Source organism: Tetrao urogallus (assembly GCF_951394365.1).
Source record: "Tetrao urogallus genome assembly, chromosome: 17".
Taxonomy (NCBI): Eukaryota; Metazoa; Chordata; class Aves; order Galliformes; family Phasianidae; genus Tetrao; species Tetrao urogallus.
This window is the reverse complement of record NC_136830.1, coordinates 9,139,343-9,162,101: the sequence shown is the minus strand read 5'-3', so window position 1 is coordinate 9,162,101 and position 22,759 is coordinate 9,139,343. Positions and strand designations below refer to the sequence as shown.

Below are 22,759 nucleotides of genomic sequence, written 5' to 3'. Positions count from 1 at the left end.
CTCTCTCCCTCTTTCTGTCTGTTTCTCTCCCCTCCCTCTCCTTCCTGCTTCATCTCTTCAAGAAAGTGAACATAAAGTAAAAGCACGGAGAGAGAGAGGCAGAGAGAGAAAAAGCTCCCTGAAGAGGGAAGCCCCAGCAGCCAGTAGCTGTTTGGATTTGCCTTGCGCTGCCTTTCTTGCTTTGCTCCCAAGGAATACCTTTAATGGGATCATTTGCTTCAGTTCCTTTATAACCAAGTCCACCGGAAAGGCAGACTCAACATATTATGGGCAACTGTGTGAAGTCTCCACTGAGAAACCTCTCGAAAAAGGTATGTTCCCCAAATCAAAGTGCATTGTGCGTTTCCACCCCCACTTCTTGGGATGGGTGACGTCGTGGGCAGATGGGAAAGGGAGGTGGGAGAGACACGAGGATGTGTACAAAGGGTTCAGATCTCTGCAGGAGTCTTTTCTGTAAGAGCTGCATGTGCAGGTGCAGCCACTAGAGCCTGGGATGCCACTACGTGAGCGTAAATCAGTGTGCACATGCATGCACGTGAGTAGGTGTGTGCCCCACTCCGTGGCTGTGCAGCTGACCACTGCTGTGTGTGCAGGTTTGTCCCTGCCGATGTGCACAACACACTGGCGTGCACTGTCAGTGCATCTCAGTGTATGTGTAAACCTGTCAGTTTGTGTACGTGTGCACACGTGTGTGCGTGTGCTTCAACCAAGAGGTGTCTGCATGTGTCTGGTTGTGTGTGTCGTTTCTCCTGGGACATACATTCATGGACATGTGAGTGGGTGTGTGTTCATATGTACTCCTGTTGGGACATAGCACAAATCAGCACAATTAATGAGCATATCTGTAGTATGTGTGTGTCCTTTATGTCTCTACATACTCACTCAGAGGTGTGTGAGCAGGTGGCGGTGTTTGTTGTGTGTGTGCACGTGGGGAAGGTGTGTGACACACCTATCCCTGCTTGTATGGCTGTGTGTGCCTGTCTCATAGTGCATGTCCTCACAGAAGTCTGTCTGTAGGCAGGCATATGTTTTTATGTGTATCCATCTTTCCATACGCACATATTGCTGGTATGCATTTGGGTACAGAAGCATGTTTTTCTGCAATCTGTCCATGCCTTAGAGGTATGGTCAGAGGCATTAGCTGCGTGTTCATGCGTTGTGTTGCACGTCAGTATGGCCCATGTGTGTGCTGTATTTCATATGCAAGCTGCCACGTGTGCCTGTTAGGCTCAAGTCCACAAACTGCTCTGTGCTGAGGTTTTAAAGTGGTCCCAGGATGAATCAGATTCAGGGATTATTCTGCTTTTAGGGACCAGACTGCAGTGAGAACAATTTGTCCTAGTGGTAGTTCTTGTCTGACTGCAGAAGGTGTTGCAGCACCGTGTACCTGTCAGCCACACAGCTCTTGCTTGGCATTGCTGAAAATGCAATAACTCAGTGAAAAGCTGGTTGATCCACTCCTCATGAAGTTAGGCTAAGCATCTGAAATATATAAATGAAGAGCTACATCTGCAGAGACCTTGCTGGCAGCAAATGCCGCTGCCCTTGGGATGCTGCATGCAGGAGACCTTGCAGTGAGCAGAGCACTTCTCTGCTAGGGAGGCCTAAGTTGTGCCTCTTCTGTGTGGGAGCACAGTTTACTTGTTAGCAGCTGTAAACAAGGTCAGTAATGATATAACTGTGGCACGAAGGGACAGCTGGGATGCATGAGGAGGGAGTTCATCATCGGGCAGTTTGACAGTGCCAAGACCAGTCCCTCGGTCAGGGTGACCTTCAGGAAGAGGCAGTAGGTGAGGCATACTCAAATGCATATCTGAAAGAAGAGCGCTTTGGCTGTTCCTAGGTTGCCTCCGACTTGCAATGAAAGGAGCTGGCTGCAGCTGTGCTCAACATGATCAAGGAAATTGCAATTAAAGTCTGAAGTGTGGCCAGGCTTCTTGAATCAAAATAGACTGAATAACTTATAAACTCTGTGTGATCAGTCTTTTAGGTAATTTATGCTTTCATTCCTAAAAGCTGCTTCAAATACTGCACTTTAGAAGTGCTATTGAGAAGGCCTGGGAAGGCAGGACTAAAGAGAGGAAGTTAGGAAGCTGAGTTAGAGAATTCTCAGACTTCAGCCCAGCCTCAGGAACTAATCCTGAGATATCCTGGGGGCTGTGCTGTCCTCTAGGCTGTAACACACGTGGTTATGGTGGATGCTTGGTAGGTCACTCATGCTGTACATCTTCATTTGGCCTTTTTGTTATCCTTGGCTTTTTTTTTCTCAGATTTTACCTGGGACAAACTCAGAGGGAAGGCAGCAAGGAAGATGAGGAGCTGGGCCCTGGGTGGTACAAAGTTATATTGGGAAGAAGTAATCGTTCTCTGCCTGCTTCTCTCCTATGTCCTCACCCCACTCCTGTCTCCCTAAAGCTCCTTTGAATGTGAAGGTCCTGGGACCACAGCACTACTTTGCTGTTAAGTCTGAACCACCAGGCACAGCTTTCTCATTGCTCTGATCTTCGCCATGTGCTCCTGCCTCAGCGGGTGGAAGCACAGTTAAGATGATTAGGAGAATGGCTTAGGAATCTGAAGGCTTTTTGCTCATAATATCCATTCCTGAGGGAAAGTTGTTGGAGGGACATTACCTGCTCATACTTTTCTTGCACTTCACTGCAATGGCAACTGTAGATGATGTGTGTGTGAAAGCTGAGCTTGGGTAACTGGACTTATTCTCTTCAATATGTGACTTCAACCAGAAAGCTGGGGACTCTTTCCAGGTGCTGGCTGGCCTGGTCAGGGACTCATCCTTGTCTGTTTGGTGATAATGTTCAGGCTTTCTGTCTCCCAGTGCTGGCAGGCAGCAGGCTTGCTTTCCCCAGGGACCCTGCTGGCCAGCCTGGTGCCTTTCTACCCTCAGTGGTGATGAAGAGGCACCTCTGGACCTGGTGCTCAGCAACGACGCTCTGGCATGCAGACCCTGTCCTTTCCTTGTATTTTCCTTGTAGTGCATGTTGCCTTTCCCTCTAACAGGCAGCTGACATTGCTTTGCTCCCCTTTCACGGCCTTCCTCCTGGCTCTGCCTGGATAAAAGAATGTGGTAGAGGGAATGCTTTCAGGAGAAACCTGGGAGGCTGCTAGGCAGAGGGAATCCTGCGTGGAGCTGCCAGGCAGGGCAGGAGCCCCTGCAGGTGTCACACTGGGAGACCTGGCACTGGGTGTCTGGCCAGCTCTTCACTGCTCCTGGCAACTGCTTCATCAAACTGGCAATATTTACACACACAGGAAAATAATGGGACGATCATCCTTCAGTACTGCCGAGTGAATTGGCAGGAAGCTCAATTAACTGGAAGGGTCAGAAAACAAGGATTAGGTGCAGGCTATGGGGCCTTTGGTCTTTTATCTGTCTTCACTGGAATTAAACGCAGGACTGATGTGGGCTATTTTAAGTGAGCCGTATTATTTGCAATACTAAACTGAAAAAATGTGCCAAGAATAAAAGCTGGTAATTTTTGAAATGACATTGTGCTGATGTCACGAAGCTATGCAGCTCAACACAGATGCCATGATATTTAGCTGAGCTGGTAATATGCCAGTTGTGGATGGATGCTCATCTTTTAGGTTTTTAAGGACAAGTGTCCTATGTGTCACACTTAATTGGAGACAGATTTTCACCTTTTCCATGACTGCAACAAAAATGCTTTTCTGCTTGATGATTTTCTTTCTTTGCAGCTTGCTTTTGTTTTGATGCTTAATATTCACATGACATTATACACGAGCAGATTGGTGTAAGACCTTAAAAATGCAAACAATGAGCCATGTGTGCGAGGCAGTGGCACACGGTAGACACAGCAAATAGATACAATAGGTTTGGATAAGTGTGAGAGAGGTGTGTGTGTGTGTGTGTGTGTGAGATGCTTTAGCCTGAAAAAGCACCTCAGGCTTTAAGGAAAGGGTTAAAGGAGGAGACAGTGACAATTGACAGCATCTCTGATCACCCCTGGGAACACTGGCTGTAAAAGTAGTCATTCCTGAAGAGGAATCTGATGTATGATTAATGTTTATTCTATAAAACCAAGGGTCCTGTGGGTTGTGCTGGCTTTTTATAGCTGCATGGGAATATCAGGATAAGATGTTTTTTGCAGAGCCAGGGAAATGCATTTCTATAAAAGGAAAGCAGTGCCTCCTTATAAAACCCAGTGCTGGATTCTGTTCTGGAGCCCCAGCTTAGCAGGACGTGCACTTATAAAAATGTGCAAATGCAAACAGACAAAACTGTTGTGCTTGTGACTGCTCTACACTTGGAAATGTAAGCAATGAGAAGAGGTCAGTGCAGTAACTGCCTGAAACCTTGAGGATGTAACTAATTAGCACTGGAACAAGGAGTGTGAGCCCGCTGCTGGCAGAGCCACCTGATGCCCTAAAAGGCCTTTTGATAACACTGTATCGTGCGTGATGCTGGCTGATGAAACGTAAAGTGGAGCCAGAGCGTCTGGGGAGGCCCTGCCTCGCCTCCTGGGGAGGCCTTGGCCAACACAGCTCTGCCAGCAGCTCTGCCCAGGGCACGCGTCCCGTTGTGCCGGGCTGTGCTTGGCCTTCGCAGCTCACTTGAGGAATCATTAACTCTGGAGCCGGCAGTGGGAGCTCAGCCCTTTGGGCTCTCCCTGGGTAGATGTGAGAGTTGAGAGCTTGATGTCGTTTCAAAGCGAAATTCTCTCAGTCGGCTGTACTTCTGTCAGCTTTTGAAAGTGAACTGCTGGACTTAGTGCTTCTATACAGCCCATAATAGATCAGTGGGGGGGACGCAGCGTGGACCGGATGAAGGAAATGTAGCAATAATGGCTCTGCGAGGCGGTTCAGTAAATCTTCAGAGGAAAGGCTGGGTGAGACAGGGAGGTAACATCCTCTGTTGTGTTGTTTGCTTGCTGCTGGTTGGCTGGGAAGATCCGCCATGAGGAGAAGACGTGCTATAAGGCTGTCCAGACGAGCGAAGAGGGGCCGTCGGAGTACCAGGGTCCGCTCATGGTGCTGGCCCAGAACTGCGCCGTCATGCACAACCTGCTGGGGCCAGCATGCATCTTCCTGAGGAAGGGCTTCGCAGAAAACAGGCAGCCTGTACGTAAGTTACACCCTGCCGGGCGAGACATGCACTAAGCCACGTGGACCTGAGCCAGGGATGCGGGGCTGCCCGTGTGCCCCGTGTGCGTGGAGCTCTGTAACCCCCGGCCCTGGGCCTCCAGCATCCCGGCTCCAGCTCCAGCAAACGCAATCACGAGCAAATGTCTAACCTGAAGGATGTGCAAAGATATCCCTGTGCCTAAACACCAAGTCAGGGGGATTCTAAAAGCGCAGCTGTGAAAAATAGATCAAAGCCTAAACTCAAGCAGATGAAGTTCCATGGATTTAGGAGAAGAATTTAGGACCTCGGGTCTTACGCAATCAGATGGACTCCAGAGGAGTCCAGTATTCAAAGCTGTTGTTCCAGCAGGACGTCAACCTCACATTCCCAGAGGCTCAGATTAGCATTTAGGGCTAAATAGTCGCTTTCATGCAAATCAGGGCATCCATATTGGGAACAAGCTGTCCCACAGAGATGCCCGTATTTGTTACTGTTGCTGTCAGCTCACAGCAAGCATGCTAATACAAGCAGAAACGAGCATGCATCTGCCTCCTTGCAGAAGCCCAAATGTAGTCTCTCATACACTCTTATAGGCAGCCTGACACTGCAGCATTCCCAGCCAAAGAAACCAAAGAACATCAGTCTGTCCTCATGTTGGTAAATAGTGCCAGACGGCCAAACGCTATTGCCTGTACACACAGATAGATAGCAAAAACACATCTATCCACTCCTATTTGTGACTGTGTTCATGTGTATCTGCACATAAACAATGAAAAATATATTTGTATATAAATTCAAATGTATGCATGTGGACATGTTAAATATACAGGGGCATGCACCTCAATATCACATCTTTTCAAGAAGTAACGTGTGGTTTTGCACATAAGGTTTGCTTCTGACAACAATGTATTTAAAGACATGCACAAAGAAGCCTGATGAGTGAGGATGTGCAATGTTACACACCAATCCAGTGCATTTCATATTCTTCTGATAAAACAAAACTCACCCCAATTACCTGACAGAGCTTTCTTGCCCCTCTAGGAGATGCCTCCCACAGTTGCGCACTGACACAGTTATGTACAGCTGGAGGAGACATCCAGATCTTTATTTCCAAAACCTCATTTTCAACCGACAACCCAAAAAAGAACTGCAGTCAGTCATTATTGATCAAAGGGATTTTGTTCTTAATCTTCAACCACTAAGTGATCACATTCCTTAAGTCAGTTCATTGAAACACGAGGTGTGACAGTGTGACACCAGCGCACGGACAGAGCTGCCACTGCAGGAAACAGGCCCAGCTCCTCGCAGAAGGCTCAGGCTGACAGGTAGCCGTGCTCAGCCCTGCAAAGTCAGCGTACCCTAAGATATTTCCAAAATAGGATTAGCAATGTCTCTGCCCTGTTGTAGAATAAATGCATCTGATAAACAGCTTTATTTTTACTGACTCTCTAGACCAACTGGATTTACTGTGCATGGAACAGAAATAAATGAGAGTAAGACCATTATGTAAAATGGACTTTCTGAGGGTCACCTCTGCTCATGTCTAGGATCTAAACTCTGAACAGTTGTATTCCTCTTTCCGTATGTTCTCCAAAAGCATTAGACTGATTCAGCCCATTTCTTCTCGAGCTATTTTCCTCCTTTATCTTTTTTTTTTTCTCAAATTCTTTTCTCAAATTTAAACCAGAAAACCTCTCCGTGACGTTAGTTCCCACTTTGAGTCACATTTTTGGAGGGACGCAAACCCTCCTCCTCCTTTTGCATTCGCAGCCTGTGGCTCTGATGATAGAATCTGCATGTGCAAAGATATGCTTGGAGCCCTGCAAACGCGAATGCCTCGGTGCGTGGAATTAGAGCTGAAGCCCTCATTTCTGACACGTGTCGGTCATGTTGCTTGCAACGTGGTGAGTGGGGAGGAGGACAGGTTGTGCTGCTGCGCTGGAGGAAGGCCTGGGCCCGTTCTCTGGCACTCTCACAAGACAGCAGTTCTGCCACTGTCGGTGCCACAGTGGCAACCACAGCCCTGCGGCTGCTGCAGCACCCCGGGGAGCAGTGTGTGTGAGCTCTTTGCAGCGAGGTGCACGCGGTGTCGGTGCTGCCCACAGCGGTTCTCATCTGCTGCTTTATCTGAGGCAGGAGGGCAATAAAGCCTCCTGCATCCGGTACGTGGGGGTCGGACTGCTTTATTGCTCGGTGTTAATGAAAGCAGAACAAATGGGATGACATGTTTGAAAATACCAGGTCTGTGAAGGATGAAGCTGCAGAGCCAGCATGCTCTGACTGCTCCATCCAGCGCAGAGATGCCTCTGGGAAGGTTATGAGTGGCAAGCTGGTCACTGCTCTGGCACAGCCCCTTTTGCATAGACGTAAACCAGCGTGTGTCCTAGTTTGCTGTGCACTCTGAGCAGCCGCCATTAGTTTCCAGAGGAGCCTGTGGTTACATAGCAAAGGATCACCCTTCTCAAACTGTTCAAGGGCACTGTCTCCGGGGACATGCGGTGAGACTGCAGGACACCCGGAAGGCAAGGAGAAACTCCCCATGGCTGAGGGGAAGAGCCGAGAGTCAGACGACAAAAGAGATTGCTTTTCTGTGTTTCCAAATTCACTGATGTTTTGGATTTGCCTGGGAGCCATGAGAGGAATTAGAAAGGGCATTTAAACCAGAAAGCAGTGCATTTCCATGCTCGTCTCTTCTTCTTGATGCAGTGTTGGAATTTTCCTATACTTTTTTATATCCTCCCCCTTCTTCCAAGAAATTCAAATTGGATGTTGCAGTGTTTCCTGAACATGGTGAATCCTTGTCCTGTTTTGTTTGTAGATGACCTTGAGGATGTATATGTTGTGTGTCTGCCTGGTTCCAAAGTGCTTGTGTGAGGCTGGGGGGAAGGGGAGAGCTCCTGTCTTCCTGGGGTGACTGACTGTAGGAGATGGCATGGGGGCATTGGCTGGAGGATTGCTCCTGGCTGTCCTTGTCCCGCTAGCAGGACAGGGATCAGGCAGGGATCCAAGCAGGCAGTGCTGTAGCTTCTGGTGGCAGGAGCATCTTCCAGCTATTTTGATCCGGCTGTTTCGACGGGAGCTGCAGTAGGTAGGAAATACAATCAGAGCTCTAGAGCAGCTGCAGGGCCAGTCTGTGCTCCAGGACTTGTGCTGGGGAATGACGCAAGGAGCCCTGTGATACTCACAGCACTGTCAGGTGGGGATGCCACATGCAGGGCTTATGCTGGCCCAGGTTTCTTCTGTTTGGGGGAATATCCTTCACAGCCCTGTGCAGCAGATGGGATGGAGAGGGGCTTCCACAGAAAAGCTAGGTAGATGGTATTAAACATGTCATCACCTTCTTGTTTCTTCTCTTGCTTTCTGGCTTGTCCCCAAAACTGTTTGCCCCAACAAGTGCTGTTCTGAAATTTTGTCTGAGGTAAGCAAATGACTTAAACGTAGTGTGTTCTGTTTTTGCAGGATAGAGAACTGCGTCCAGAAGAAATTGAAGGTAAAACTTGTCGCTCCTTCTGTGTCACCTTTCTCTCTGTCCAGTAAAAACATGCTGGCTGGCCGTTCCAGGTTGGCCTCCAGGGTGTAAAATAATTTGGGCAAATTGCTGGAATAATTCCTGGCAATCCTAGCAAAATAAATAATATGTAAAACTGCAACAATGCTGACTGTAGAGGAATTTACAGGCAATGCAGCGTGAGGAGGATCAATGAGGAAAAGGGAGATTGGCTGTCAGAGAGCTGCTGTACACCCAACTCCCACAGGAAGTATTGAAGAGCATGACAAAAGGGTTTGGCTTTAAGGAAGCTCATCCTTGCAGTCAGGACTATAGAATATAGTGCATGGGTGAAAGATGGGAAAACTTACTACTTCCAGTTTCTTTTGGGAGTGCAGTTTAAGAGAGATCAGTCCGTGATACTTCAAAGCCTCTGCAGTCAAAGCATGCCTTCTTGTAATGAAATCAGCAATATCAGCTCTATCAGCAATGCTGATAGAAGAGTTTAACGTTACTCCAGTCATTGCTTCTTCATAGGGATATCTGCTAGGAAATATATGTGTCTTGGAGAGTCAGGCCTCATAAAATGCTGCTTCTGGGGAGGTTTCTTGGAGAAAGTATTTCAGGCTGTCACTGACAATTTCATTCTTTTTGGATCCACTCCTGCAGAATTAAGAGAAGCCTTTAAGGAGTTTGATAAAGACAAGGATGGGTTTATTAACTGCAGGGACCTGGGGAACTGCATGCGAACCATGGGCTACATGCCTACTGAAATGGAGCTCATAGAACTCTCCCAGCAGATCAACATGAACTGTGAGTAATATCCACCCATCTGTACCTTCCTGTGGCTGCTGTGCTCTGCATCACTGCTTTGGGCTGCTTCAGTCTCTTGTTGTTTCCATTCATTTTTTTTTTTTTCTCCTCTTTTTCTTTCCCTTCCTTTTTTCATTCTCATGTTTTGCTCCCCATCATTTCTCTGTTCAGTTGTGGTCCCAAGCACTTGATGTGCTGGGTTTTTTTGGTTTACTAAAAGAGTGGACTGTTTGGATTGTGTTTTGTGTGAGCAACACAAGGAGTAGCTGTCCACCATGCTTAAATCTTTCAGATGCCCTTGATTTGGACAGTCAGACGTTAGTGTACATGTCATGGATGTCATCACACCGAAGCTGGTGTCAGATCATACTAAAGAAGGAGATGGGGAAGATGGAGATGCTTTGGTCAGAATGGGTGGTGGATGGGCTGTTTGTTCTGCTCTGGTGTTTGTGCATTGGCTGTGTGCCTGCAGATGGTCTGTGAGCTGTGCTGGTGGAGGCGAGGCAAAATGTTGCAGATCTGTCTGATGCACTGTGATTGATTGTGCCCTTGTCTTTCACCACTGGTTTTTGTCACCACTTGTCTGTGGCAGTGTGGGATGTTACCCTTAGCCAGGTGGGAAAAGGAATATTTCGTGCGTGTTGTTTTTGACATAGACCTGTGTAGAAAAGAGAAGGGACCAGCAGTTGTAACATATACGACCATTCACACGTAAAGAACAGCTGATGGCTATAGCACTCAAGTGATTAGGAACTGCAGGGTGTTACTGCCAGCTTTCAGATAGAGGACAAACAAGAAAAAGGATAAATCTGATGAGTAAACAATTGGACATACATTAGCCACAGCTCATGGAGTAAGACACTGCTGCATGGCACTGCCCAGGCCAGGCAGGAACACCATGCTGTGCCTTTGCCGAATCCACTGGCACAGGTACAGCAGAGGGTTGCTATAAGCTGTAGTAGGATCAAGCCTTTAATTCTTGGTGCATGATGCCATAAGGATGTGACAATCTGTGGCACCATAGGATGAAGTAGCTTGGGCTCATTCTACCTATCCTACAATCCAGGAAATACAAGACACTGTAAAAGTACCTGTGCTTTTCTTTCCACTGTCCTCCACCTTCCGTGCTTTGCTGCCGGCAGAACCAAGCCCTCTGGGGCGTGCTGAAGTGCAAAGGGACTGCTCAGCTTGGCTAACAAATTGAGTTCTTACACACAATCTTTCATCTTATCCCAAGTGGGTGGCCATGTGGATTTTGAAGATTTTGTTGAGCTGATGGGACCAAAGCTGCTGGCAGAAACTGCAGACATGATTGGTGTAAAAGAGCTCCGTGATGCCTTCAGAGAGGTGAGTGCTTCTTACTGTGTGACCCCAGAGAGGTGAGTGACAGGAAACAGGAAAGAGAGAAGATCTAGGGGGAAGAAAAGAGGAGGAGAGAGTGGAAGAATGAGAAAGAGCCAACCAGGCATGAAAAAAGGGAGGAGCAGAGAACACTCAGAGCAGAGACACTCAGGGAGCTCTTGAGGAAAGGAAGAGGAAAGCTGGTGCAGACATGGTAGTGATGAGAGGTTTTTGAGGAGAAAAGGCATACCGAATCCAGACCAAAAGGAACATGAAGGAGGAAAAAGAGGGACACAAAAAGGCATGCAGAAAAAATAGGGCACTCAAGAGCATGGCAATACAAAGTCCAACCCAATGCAAGATCCATTTTCCTTAACTGTATTTCCCCTGCTGGTATTTTTTCATGTGCTTGCAGTTTGACACTAATGGTGATGGGGAGATCAGCACCAGTGAGCTGCGAGAAGCCATGAAGAAGCTTCTAGGGCAGCAGGTGGGACATCGGGATATTGAAGAGATCATCCGGGACGTGGATCTGAATGGAGATGGGCGTGTTGACTTTGAAGGTGAGAAGGGATGAATGCTCCCTGTCCATCTGCTATCGTGTGAGGCAGAGCTTCAGCTTGGAGGTGGAAGCAGAAAGGAAGATTCGCATGCTCTGAGTCCAGATATCTGAAGTACGGAGGAAAAAAAAGAAATAATTCCTTAGCTGAGTATTTGTTTGTGTATCCTTCTTGTGCTGCACTGCTATTTCAATCTGGTATCAGCAGTTCTAGCATAGGAAGAGATATGTCCTGTCACAGAGAAAGAGCTTCTGCTGCTCGTATGCAGTGCCAGACTTCATTTTAGGGGGCATTTTCTTTCCACTCAATCTATTGCAAGAGCTGTGAGAAGACTGGTGCAGGTTTGGAGATTGCATTGCACCCTTCATTTCCTCTCGCTCACCTTACCGTCTGGGTTTATAGAGATTTTGCTTCTGTACCTTTATCCCAGAAGTTGGTCACGTGCTAGTTGTGCCACTAGCACTGTTGATAGCTGATCCTCTAGATCACATTTAATCCTAGAGAGAATTCATTTCTTCTCCCGCTTCCCATGCCAGAAGGAGTTGGAAAGAGTAAAATTGGTTATGGTACTATCCTGGACATTAGGCATGGCACGAGTAATGTTAACAGAGCTCAGGTTCCTGGTAAGGAAAGCAGTTGCTGTCATCAGACAATTAAGCATACACAAGAGTTGGAAGGCACAAGAACACGGCAGGCTGCTTGTTTTCCTAGTGCAGATGTTCTAATGCACTGATTACACGACAGTAGCTCTCCTTGTTCCCGGCAGCTGAATTATGTTAGACAGTTAAAATACATGAAATACTAGTATCATTTTCTCAGTGAGTTACTGCTTTAGTTGTCAAAGGACAGCTCCATCAACAGAAAAAGAGGAGCCAAAGGGGTAATTTCCACTGCCCTCCTCTTTGTGGTTATTATTTTCCGGTCAGTTCAAGTGTAGAATGAAAACACATTTATATTTGATGGCATCTGCACTCAATTTTAACTCTTGTAATTGACTTCACAAGCTGCAGGGTGGTGAAGAAATAGATCCAGGATATCCTTCCAGTTAATCTGTATCTTCAAAAACAAGTAATCCATCAAAGCAAACTTTTCTATACAAATAAATACTGGTACCTACTAAAACATTAGTGCTCTCCAACACTGGGTCTCCTGCAAGTGGCAGGCTTAGCAGGCTTAGCAGGCTTGCTAAGAACTTGTGCTGTCATCCCAAGGCTACAAACCAGCCTGCTCTGAAATTACAGTGAAAGGAGGAAATATAAATATAAAAAAATAAAAATTGCAATAATTTGTTCCAGGGAGTTGGTTGTGCAAACAAGGCTGTGCTCTGGGAAGCATCAGAGGAAATGAACTGCCCTGCTACGGGGATCATATTACCTTACCTAACACGAGGATTAAAGCCCGTTTTGTGTGAGCTCCTCAGGGCCAGCCATGGAATTGCACTAACTTATTGGCAGCGTGTGGAGCCCCAGTGTCCACTGGCTGCATATCTCCATGGAATGAGAGCTGGGTTGGAGACAAGGGGTGTTTTCTGCTTCAGGGCTGTCTTTTCTTGTTGGTTGCAGAGTTTGTTCGCATGATGTCCCGCTGAAGAATATTCTCAGCTAAAGAAAAATCAGCACCTTAGAGAGGGCAGAAGAGGACCTAGATGGAGCATCTAGCCCCGATGTTCCCACAGGAAGGTTTATCGGCTGGCTGCAAATGGGACATTGCAAGATGACCTGCTGCTCCTCCCTCACGGTGGTCCCCATGCCCCTCCACCCTTTCACACTGTGAAAGACTTACAACTTCCTACAACTGGAACCATTCCTTTGAGATGATTGCAGGAAACTGCAGAGCCAGGACTTGCCATGATGCTTTCATGGGTTATTTGCAACTTTAGACTCCTCCTTCCCAGCTTTATTCTCCCACCAGTTGCTGCAAAGCAAGAGCAGGAGAAATCCTCTTGGCTTGGTGGATGAGAGCAAAGCCATTGGAACTGGTGGCAGCCTCAGGGCGTGCTCTGCACTTCTTGGTTTCCCTTGGTGAACCCTGTCTGTGTTTGCTGTCTATGCGTGTGTCTATCTGTGTGGAGTTATTTATGCTTCCTCAGCACAAATTTGCATCTCCCGTGGTTATGTTTACCAAAAGTAAATTCAAATACATGTCTTGTGGGGGGAAAGCGATAAATATGCACGCTGAAATGATGTGGAGCCTGGATGTCCGTGTGAGAGGCGGTGGTGGGGCTGGGGGGGAAGGGCTGTGGCAGATGCACACGCTGGCATGTTGCACCAGGATTCAGGGCCAGTCCTGGCTGTGGGACAGGGAGACCCTGCCAGCCACAAAGCCTGAAGCCGGGCTCTGCCCTCCCTGCTGCTGGCCCCCACCTCTCCACCCCACTTGCAATGGGGCGAGTGAGAGCTCCTGCAGCCCCAGAGTGAGGAGCAACGGGAGGAATGGCACCAGGTGAGGCAGCCATATCTACCCTCCCATTTTTGGACATTTTCAAACCTGACTGTCAGCGTATGCACAGTGAAGGACTGTGTTGTGGGGCTGTTGTAACCGTTGGTGCTGAGGATTGGCCAGAAGCCCTGTGGACTCCTTGTGTGGCGGGGCCCCATTCTCCAGCTTGATCACACTTGAGAATCCTGCATTCCTGCAGCAGTGACCATGGCTGCAGCTTCCAGACACCCTTGTCCTTCTTTCCCCAAGCTGCTCACAACCTCCCGCTCTATTTTCCTACCCCCCAGCACCTGCAGTTATCCCTTTTCTCTATGCAGAGGCTCTGTCATGAATCACCAGGGCGAATTCCTGCTTGGCTTCAAAAGACATCATGATTGCTATAGGTTTCTCAGTGCAACTGGGAGCTGTTTTCTCCTGCTGCCTGTTTCCTCCACATTGGAGATTGGAGACCAATATCCTTCTGCTTTCTTCATCACAGATCTCTCAATTCCCAAGTTCCCTCTTGCGTTACCAGGGTCCACAAATCCACATCCCAAAGGGGGATTTTCTCTTCTGCTTTCCCATTGCTGTGCCAACTAGCATAGTTGCAGCAACAACTAAAACCCAGCAGTGGAAGAACTATGCTTTTTGTATGTGCATGTAAGCGTGTTTGCACAAGCACGTGCACTGGCCTATGTTTGTGTGCACACACAAAAGGGAATGCAAGTAGGTACCTGGCAGCGCAGCAAAAAGTTTATTTGCCAGTGTGTGTGTGCAGACTCTGTGTCTGTTTCTATTTATCATTGTAGCTGGTCATCTTAGAAATGTGTGTCTGAGCTGAGAAATTGGAAAATGCACAGCACAGCAGCTGTATTGGGCTTAGGGGAGGGTAAGAGCGATAAACTGAGCAGAGTCCAGAGTCCTGGTGTGCCATGTGTGTGCTTAGGATAATACTGCAGAGGAGTCAGACCTGTTCAGGCTTGTGTCTGCATGCAGATGTGCTTTACTTACATTGGAGCCCATTGAGGGAGAAGCATTTATGTATGCTGAGAGTTTGGATTTGCTGCTAGCCTGTGTGCCACAGCGACTGGCTGGCTGCCGAGACCAGCAACAACCCGGCCTGAGCCCTGTGCTGGAGCTAGCATGCAGAAACCCAACAGGCATTGGTGGGAAGAGAAGCCAACAGCCAACTTGAACCGACACGTTGCTCTGCTCACAGCAGCAGACTGAAGGACACAGCCTTAATTTATTTAAAATAATAAACGTATTTCTGGAGGCTGCAGTGCTTTGCACTGCACAGGATTGTCCCCAAACACAGTGTCATAGTGGATGGAGATGTTCCCTGCTAACTTACATGGGTTCCTGTGTCTGCAACCTGGCAGGGCTGTATATGTCTTCCCCAGAAGCACTGGGGTGCTGGCATGGGGTAGGGGTGGCCACAGGGCACCTTTGTGCCATTGGCAGTCCTGGAGTCACAGCTGCTTTCGAGGAAAGCTAAGCCTCTGCTACATGACCTCCAGCTCTTTCCTGCCAGGTCTTCCCGTGATACATCAAACAGGTCAGACAGGGCAGGTCTCCAAGCATTCATTTTTGTCCTGCCACAAGCTCTTGCTGGTTTTGTTTGCATAACAAAACCCAAATAATCCCAGGGAGTTTTCTTATTTTCTTGTGCTGGCAGGGCCAGAGATTAAAGCTCCAATTTAAATAATCTAATTCCAGAGATAATCCTTTTGCTCTCATCTTCAAACCCCTATCAGGGAGCTTTCCAAATAGCTCCAGACGAGGCAGAGCAGGTCCCTCCAGGCACACCAGACCCGTGCAGTTGGCTTGGATCTGGCCCGGCAGCGAGGCTGGCTCATATTGACCTCTCAGATATCTCTTCTCTGTTGCGCCCACAAGGTCTGTTTCTGCCCCGCATTTCTCCATCGCTCCTTTTAGATATCCTGATCTCTTTTTCCTGCAGGAAACGGCTAATATCCAAAACACACATCCCACACGTGGAGCAGCAGGGCTGCAGACCAGGTGGGCCTAATTCCCAACTGGGAGTTATTTCAGCACAGCTGCCAGGTGACAGGGAGATCAAGGGGTCGGGACAACAACCCTGAGCCTTTCACTTGTAGGTTACTGGTTTAAATCCTGCCTGAACCGAGGGACCGGGAAGTTCAATGAATGGATTAGCAGCAGCACACAGAGCCTCTGGGATGCAATCCAGGCCATCAGTGGCTGCAGGTAACAATTACGTGGCAGCGGCGTGGGACATCACGAGTGCAGGTCATCACAGCACACCCACCTTGCTCTGCTGGTGGCAGGACAAGTGCTCCTCCTGCCCGATCTCACTCCCTGCTCCGCTAATCCCTCTTGCTTCAAGCCAGCTCGCTAATTACTGGCAAATCATCCTCCAGGTTAGTTACTGGCACGTGCTCTGCTCCTGGCAGGAGGTGTTGCAACGCTCAGCGCCTCGCTAGCTAATAAGGCTGAGCCCTCAGACGGAAGGGAAGCAGAGCACTGAAGAGCCGCGGCCCCGCTGCCCGCCCCGGGAACGCGCGAGCTCAGCGCCGCTCCCCGCCGTTGCCCGGCAACCCGCCGAGCTCCCGCTTCCCGCCGTCCCACAATGCTTCGCGTTCGGGCCGCGCTGGAGCTCCGTGATTGGCGGAGCGCAGTGGGCGCGGCTCCTCCTCAGGCGCACGGCGCTGGGGGTGGCACGTCGATCCGGGGCCGCGCTTCGTGCTGTCGCTCTGGTTTGTGCCGCCGCTGTCCTTTCCGGGAGGGCCGGTACCGGCCCGGGTAGTCCCGGCTCGCTGTCGGCGGCTCTGCTCCCCACGGCCCACTCAGCGCCGCTGCGCTCCGGCCGGTCACGCCTCCCACCGCTGCGCCGCCATCCCCGCGCCTCCCGGTCGAGCCTACTCTCCCGCTCCCGTTCGCCATTGGTCGCGCGCGTCATGAATATGCAGATAACGTCTCGAGGCCGTCCAATAGGGAACGGGCGTAGATTTAATATTCCATTCGCGGCTTGTGGATTGGTCGGCGCTCGGCCCGCCCCGGCAGCGGGTTAGGGCGCCCCCAGGCGACAGCAGGAAGGGGCGGGCGGCGGGCGCAGCGCCTGGAGCCCGAGATGGTGGGCGCCGGGGCGCGCGGGGCGCCGCTGCCGGTGCTGCTGCTGCTGCTGCCGGCGCTGCTGCGGGGCGCGGCGGGCGGCCTCGCCGACAGCGTGGTCTGGGCCGTCAACGCGGGCGGCGATGCCCATGTGGACGTGAACGGCATCCACTTCCGCAAGGACCCGCTCGAGGGCCGCGTGGGCCGAGGTGAGGCCGGGGGGGCCGCGCCGCCGGTTCTGGGGGGGGTGGGTCGGGGAGGGCGGGCAGCCGGGCCCGGACCGCTCCTCTCGGCGGAGCCCGTCCGTAACGGCGGCGTCCGGGCCCGCGTCCCGCAGCGCCGCCCCGAGCCCCGCCGCTGAGGGCCCGTCCGCGTCCCCGCGGGGCTGCGGTGCCGGGCGCTGTCGGCCTCGAGGGGGAGCGCGGCCTGCGGGCCGTCGTGGTGCGGGGCCGGCGGGCGTTGCTCTGCTGCCCTTCTGCCTCCCCCTGCCTCCCCGCTCCTCGTGGAGCGGAGTGGAATTTCGCCTGGGAAGGTGACGTGAACGCTTAGGCAGCCAAACCGGCAGCGTGCAGCCGCCTGGCTCCCGTTTGCCTTTTTTCCACTGCAAGACCCCAGTTTCCACAGCGAGTTCTGCCAGCACGCGCTGCTGCGCCGTCTTCCTGCAGCTCTGCCCCGCGCCGGGCAGCGCCGTGTGAGCGGCAGGGACGGGGCAGGGGCTGAAGCGCAGGAGCAGAGGAGCCGTTCTCAGCCGTTGCAGCTCCCTAATCGCTGGAAGCTTCTGTCTGCGAGCGGCTGGGGAGCTGCTGTCACACTGGGTTACCTTGCTGTACTTCCCCCGAAGCCCCCCAGGTTGTCTGAGTTTTGCCCGTTTCTCATAATCAGTGAACTGCATCTCAGTCGATCCATGAATGCTGAGCTGCTCCTGCTGCCGCTTGCAGGTGAGTGCAGGAGCGCAGAGAGCTGTTTGTTCTCTGTGTGTATGTGTTTGAGGGCTGCGAGGACTGCCCTGTGCCCTGGGATCTTGTGTGGGGAGCAGCACCGTGCTGTACGGTGAGCCCTCTGCACGCCGTGTGGAAGAGGTCACATTTAAATATTAATAGGGTTCTCAGTTTCTCATCCTGTGCCCTGAGGTGCTGATCAGGATGGCTCAGCTCCTTCCACAGGTCTTTCGTGTGTGACCAGAAGGAGAATGACCTGGTGGACTTGTTTCTGAGCTGAGGAAAAAAGGGTCTTTTCTGAGCACACTGTGGCTTGCTCCTCCTTTGGGGAAAGCCTGTGTTCTCTGAACACAGCAGGCTGTCAGTAAGCCTGCTCTAGCCAATGGTGCCAGGCACAGCCAAGAAGACTTTACCCCTTTGAGCTATTAAGTGTGTTTCCTTCAATGGCTTTTTATTGCACAATTGTTTGGTTCATGCCAGGCTTCTCTGTTTGGTCGGCATGTAATGGCTGACTGGGAGTACGTGGCAGGCTGGGAGGGAAGGATGTGGGGCAGCACTTCACCTCTGGGCTTTTCGAGTCTCAGTCCCAGATGCTGAGCCCAGAGGAACAGAATGTGTTGATAGCAATTACGTGTCTGTAATGCGTGCACTTGCCTCTTGGTGAGCTGCCTCTGAGCACACCTAATGCACTGGGAAATCAAGCTCACTTTCATGGCTGTGTCAACAGTCCTCTGGGTGACAGCTCTTCCTCTCCAGTTACCTTCTTGGCTATTAATGGGCTTCCTTTATACACAGGCTTTCCTCTGATAGGAGCTGACTTCTGTGGAGCCCTTGGTTTGTGACTGCTGTAATCTGTGGCTGGAGATGTCTGTGTGGGAGGACAGGTTAAACTTTTCACCCGCTGTATTTCTGCTGATCAGAGCCTCCAGTCTTTGTGCCCTGCTTGGAGTGGCAAAGAGCAGCAGCATGTAATATTGCCTGAGTAGCTGCGTGTGAAACAGGAGATGAAGAACTGGCATTAATTTCCTCTTGCTCGTTTGCATTGGCTCCATCTTTGGCAATATGTTCTGGGTTAGAAGCTCTTGCTTTGTCTTGGCCAGCGCAGTGTCTGTTCCCATGGAAATAGGGGTGGACATGGCAAGTGTCAGTAGATAACTTGGTGTGGATCAACTTCTGCTGGCCGAGGTGCCAGTGGGCTTTGGGTGCCTGCAGCCTTCCCTCCTGCATTGCTGAGGCATTATTCTGTTCTGAGCTCTCAAGGCACACATCAGTTTGCATTTACACAGTAACACAGCAGAATGCCAAGTCAGGGTGAGAGCTCCTGAGAGTGGCCTGAGAGGTGATGAGGTAGGGAGCAAGAAGAGGCAACGTTATCATTTCTGTTGTTTTCTCAGCTGTTGGTAGTGTTGTTTGAACCCTTCTTAGGGTGCTCAACCCGCAGTTGGTGCCCGTTTCAGCTGAGTGGCTGTGAGATGGAGCTACTCTTGAAACCCTTATGTACTTTTCCTGCTTCCTTCTTCAAGCTGACACACACTGCCTGCCTGTGGTGAGAAGAAAGGGTTTCGTAAGTCTTATCTGCTGCTTTTCACCCTTCTGCCATCCCCCAGGTTTTTACTGCTGGAGGGTGAGTCTCTAAAACCTCATGCCACTGCCTGCTAACTTCAAACCTGCTGAATGAATGACTGTAGTCAGTCCTGAAGTGACTGCTTAGGTTCTGTACTCAGAGTTTATACACTGAAAATGTTGTAAAAACATTTTCAGGCGTTTTTCCTCTTTGAAGCAGGAGTCTGGGGCCAAGTCTTTTGGCTCTGCGCCCTGTATGTGAAACCAGCTCTTCTTTTTGAAACTGTGAATGAGTTTTGTCTCTGGGACTGCAGCAGGTCCAGACCCATTTTTCTGCAGGACCCAGGTTCAGGGATTTTGGCTGCTTCTGCTCCAGCAGTGCCTTCTCCTGACCAGAGCAAGGAGTGAGAATGGGTCTCACTAGGGCAGTGAGTGCTAAGGCCATGTGCAATTAAGCACTTAAGAGAAAATAAAGCATCTGTTTGTGTTCCTCAGAAATTAACCAAATGAACTGTTCTGTGCTTGAAATACAGCTTCTGACTATGGTATGAAGCTACCAATCCTGCGGTCCAATGCAGAAGATCAGATCCTGTACCAGACAGAGCGTTACAATGAGGAAACCTTTGGCTATGAAGTTCCCATCAAAGAAGAGGGTGACTACGTGTTGGTGTTGAAGTTTGCAGAGGTCTACTTTGCACAATCTCAACAGAAGGTAAGCAGCAGCTCTATGCCGCTCTGAGCTTTCCTGTCTCTTTGATAGTTAAAGCTGTCTATGCCTGGGTTGCCTCTGCTGTTTTTTATGCTTTGCATGGAGAAAGTGAAGTGAGACACTGCAGGTTAACTTCATCTGTAGAGCTCATAAGAGAGTGGTTTGATACATGGAACCCTCTTCCACACGACAGATACACGTTTGACCTGTAAAACTGCATTACAAGAGTGTTCAAACAAACATGTGCAACATCACATAAGTAGCATTGGATTTTTATGATCTGTTTAGGCTGTGCTGTGTTTGAGAAGTGTTTTTGCCATTTCCCTGGCTGCTTGTGTCTGATGCAACTGCATGCCTGTTGTGGAGCAAGTATTGCACATGCTGAATCAGGAAAGTGATCTGGGTTAAATAAACTACTGAAACAGTTTGTGCAAGTGTAATAACTGATAATGGTTCAAAATGACACTGTAGGCACAGAGTTAAATTCAACCCCTCATCAAAGCTCTCTGGAGATCAATAATCCTTGCCTGCTTTTGAAATCCCTCTTGTAAAGATGTGGAAGCAAAAGCACAAAGAATCCAATGCCCTGTGATAAATTGGAAGAGAAACGTGTATTTCAATCTGGCTTTACCCTCACTCTGTCAGCTGCTTTAGAGCTCCTCTTAAACACTGTACTGCCATTCTGACAGAGAAGTATTTCAGGGAACAGAACTATGGGGCTGCTTTACAGAAAGGATACAACAAACAGTCTCAGATTAAGCTGAAGAGCTGAGACATCTCTGGCTTTTCTTCTCTCATGGGGTTCTGCTGGGATTCCCCAGGTGCTTCGTGAAGTTTGAGTCATTAAGGCCCCGAGCAGGACTTTCACTCTGAATTCAGATGTGGTTAGCAGTTGATCACTTCATCTCCTTCAAACCCCGCATCCTGTCAGTAGCTTCACCAGTGTGTTTCCTGTTCCCTGCTTTGCTTGGGGCTTTTTGTTAGAAATGGCCTCATTCCCTGGTTATGGTGTGCCACAGCGTCCCTAGGGAAGGAGCAGGTCCTCAGCCAGCAGATGGAAAGCTGTGAAAGGAAATGATGAAAAGCAGAACAGAATTGTGTTGTCCTCAGTTTTGAACAGCAGGAATTATGTTAGAAGTAAGAGGCAAATTTCAGGGTATCTGAAAGCAACCTTAACGCCTCAGTGTCTTTACCTGGATGCTTTTGGCTTCTGAATCCTTCTCAAGGGAGTGGAGAACGCGTGGTGGTACAGTGCATGTTGCAATGCTACCTGGTTTTCCCCTTTCAACTGTTGCATGCCTGAATCTGTTCTGACATCGTCGTTTCTTCCGCCCTGAAGGTGTTTGATGTTCGCTTGAATGGCCACGTGGTGGTGAAGGACTTGGACATTTTTGACAGAGTTGGACATAGCACAGCTCATGATGAGATCATTCCCATGAGTATCAAAAAGGGAAAACTAAGTGTCCAGGGAGAGGTTTCAACGTTCACAGGAAAGCTTCATATTGAGTTTGTAAAGGTAACGAGGCTTTGCTGGCCTTTATTTTCCTTTTCCCTTTTCTTTCCCAGCCACGTGATGCAGCTGTGTGCTGGGGGTGGGGAAGATGGTAGTAGGTGGGGAGATTGTTTCTTGAATTATGCTGTAGCACTGACTTCCATCTTCGCTTTCTCTAGGGCTACTATGACAATCCGAAAATCTGTGCCCTGTACATCCTGCAAGGAACAGTGGAAGGTGAGCATAGTTTCTGAGCCAGAAGGCTCTTTCCCTTTGGAGATCAGCCTGCTGCTTCTCAGACCATGAGATCATAGCTCTTTCTGAGCTACCTCTGCCAAGGCTGTTTCTCTATCAGCACATTCCCACAGGGTGCAGAATGAGATAGGTGTCTTAGCATTCCCCTCTGTAAGTGCACAAAGCTGTCATTTTCAGAATAAGTAACACAAGTTTGGTACAAGACTTCTTGCATATGGAGTAGAGAAGAAAGGAACGTGTCTAGTTGGTCTTAAGTTATAGCTGCAAATGAATTCTCTCTAGCTTTGTATGTTAGCCGCAGTCCTGCAAACAAGTAATTTATGGAGTTCTTTTAGATAGTAGTTATGTGTTTCTTACCTGGAGCTTTGTTTTCCTCGCTCACTTCTGAGGACAGGGAGGTTTCCTGGGTTACATCCTGCCTCCTTGTAACTTTTCTTCTTGTTTAACAGATGTTCCAAAGCTGCAACCACACCCAGGTCTGGAGAAAAAAGAGGACGACGATGATGAGGATGAATATGATGATGGCTCCAGCGTTAAAAAACAGGCAAATAAGAACCGGGTTCAATCAGGCCCACGCACACCAAACCCCTATGCCTCAGACAACAGCAGCCTCATGTTCCCTATATTGGTGGCCTTTGGTGTCTTCATTCCTACCCTCTTCTGCCTCTGCCGGTTGTGAGAGCCCTACAGAGCATCAGCCAAGGGGCTGGGAGGGAAGGAGTTGGACCAAACACGGTTGCTTTCAATTTCTCCATATTGTTCATAATTTAAGGAAAACAAACAAACAAAAAAAGGTGATTCACTTGGAATGAATAGCAGGTCCAGGTAAGAGGAAGAAGCTTACCTTCCCCTTGCCAGCAAGCAGCAAGGCCCTTGCCTTCCCCGTCGCACCATGTGCAGCCTCTGATCCTCCCTGGGGCATCCAAGAGTGAACTGAGTCCTGGCTGGCTGTGTGTTGGGCTATCAGAAGCTGATGGTAGCAGTCCTGG

At 49.6% G+C, this 22,759-nt stretch overlaps 2 protein-coding genes across 3 annotated transcripts; both read left to right on the top strand.

The window, feature by feature from the left end:
• Positions 1-266: 266 nt before the first annotated feature.
• On the top strand, positions 267-12,890 carry CABP1 (calcium binding protein 1; the record flags this gene model as incomplete). Of its 2 annotated transcripts, XM_079543665.1 has the most annotated exons (7): positions 267-311; positions 4,927-5,097; positions 8,561-8,591; positions 9,258-9,401; positions 10,639-10,748; positions 11,158-11,305; positions 12,865-12,890. In XM_079543665.1, 7 exons carry the CDS (start codon positions 267-269, stop codon positions 12,888-12,890), a joined length of 675 nt encoding a protein of 224 aa, XP_079399791.1. The 2 variants fall into 2 exon arrangements, with proteins under 2 accessions (XP_079399791.1, XP_079399792.1); XM_079543666.1 differs by lacking the exon at positions 4,927-5,097.
• Positions 12,891-16,832: 3,942 nt separating this feature from the next.
• MLEC (malectin) lies at positions 16,833-22,449 on the top strand (the record flags this gene model as incomplete). Its single annotated transcript, XM_079543822.1, has 5 exons — positions 16,833-17,022; positions 19,848-20,026; positions 21,363-21,539; positions 21,695-21,752; positions 22,220-22,449. 5 exons carry the CDS (start codon positions 16,833-16,835, stop codon positions 22,447-22,449), a joined length of 834 nt encoding a protein of 277 aa, XP_079399948.1.
• Between the last annotated feature and the right edge of the window lie 310 nt (positions 22,450-22,759).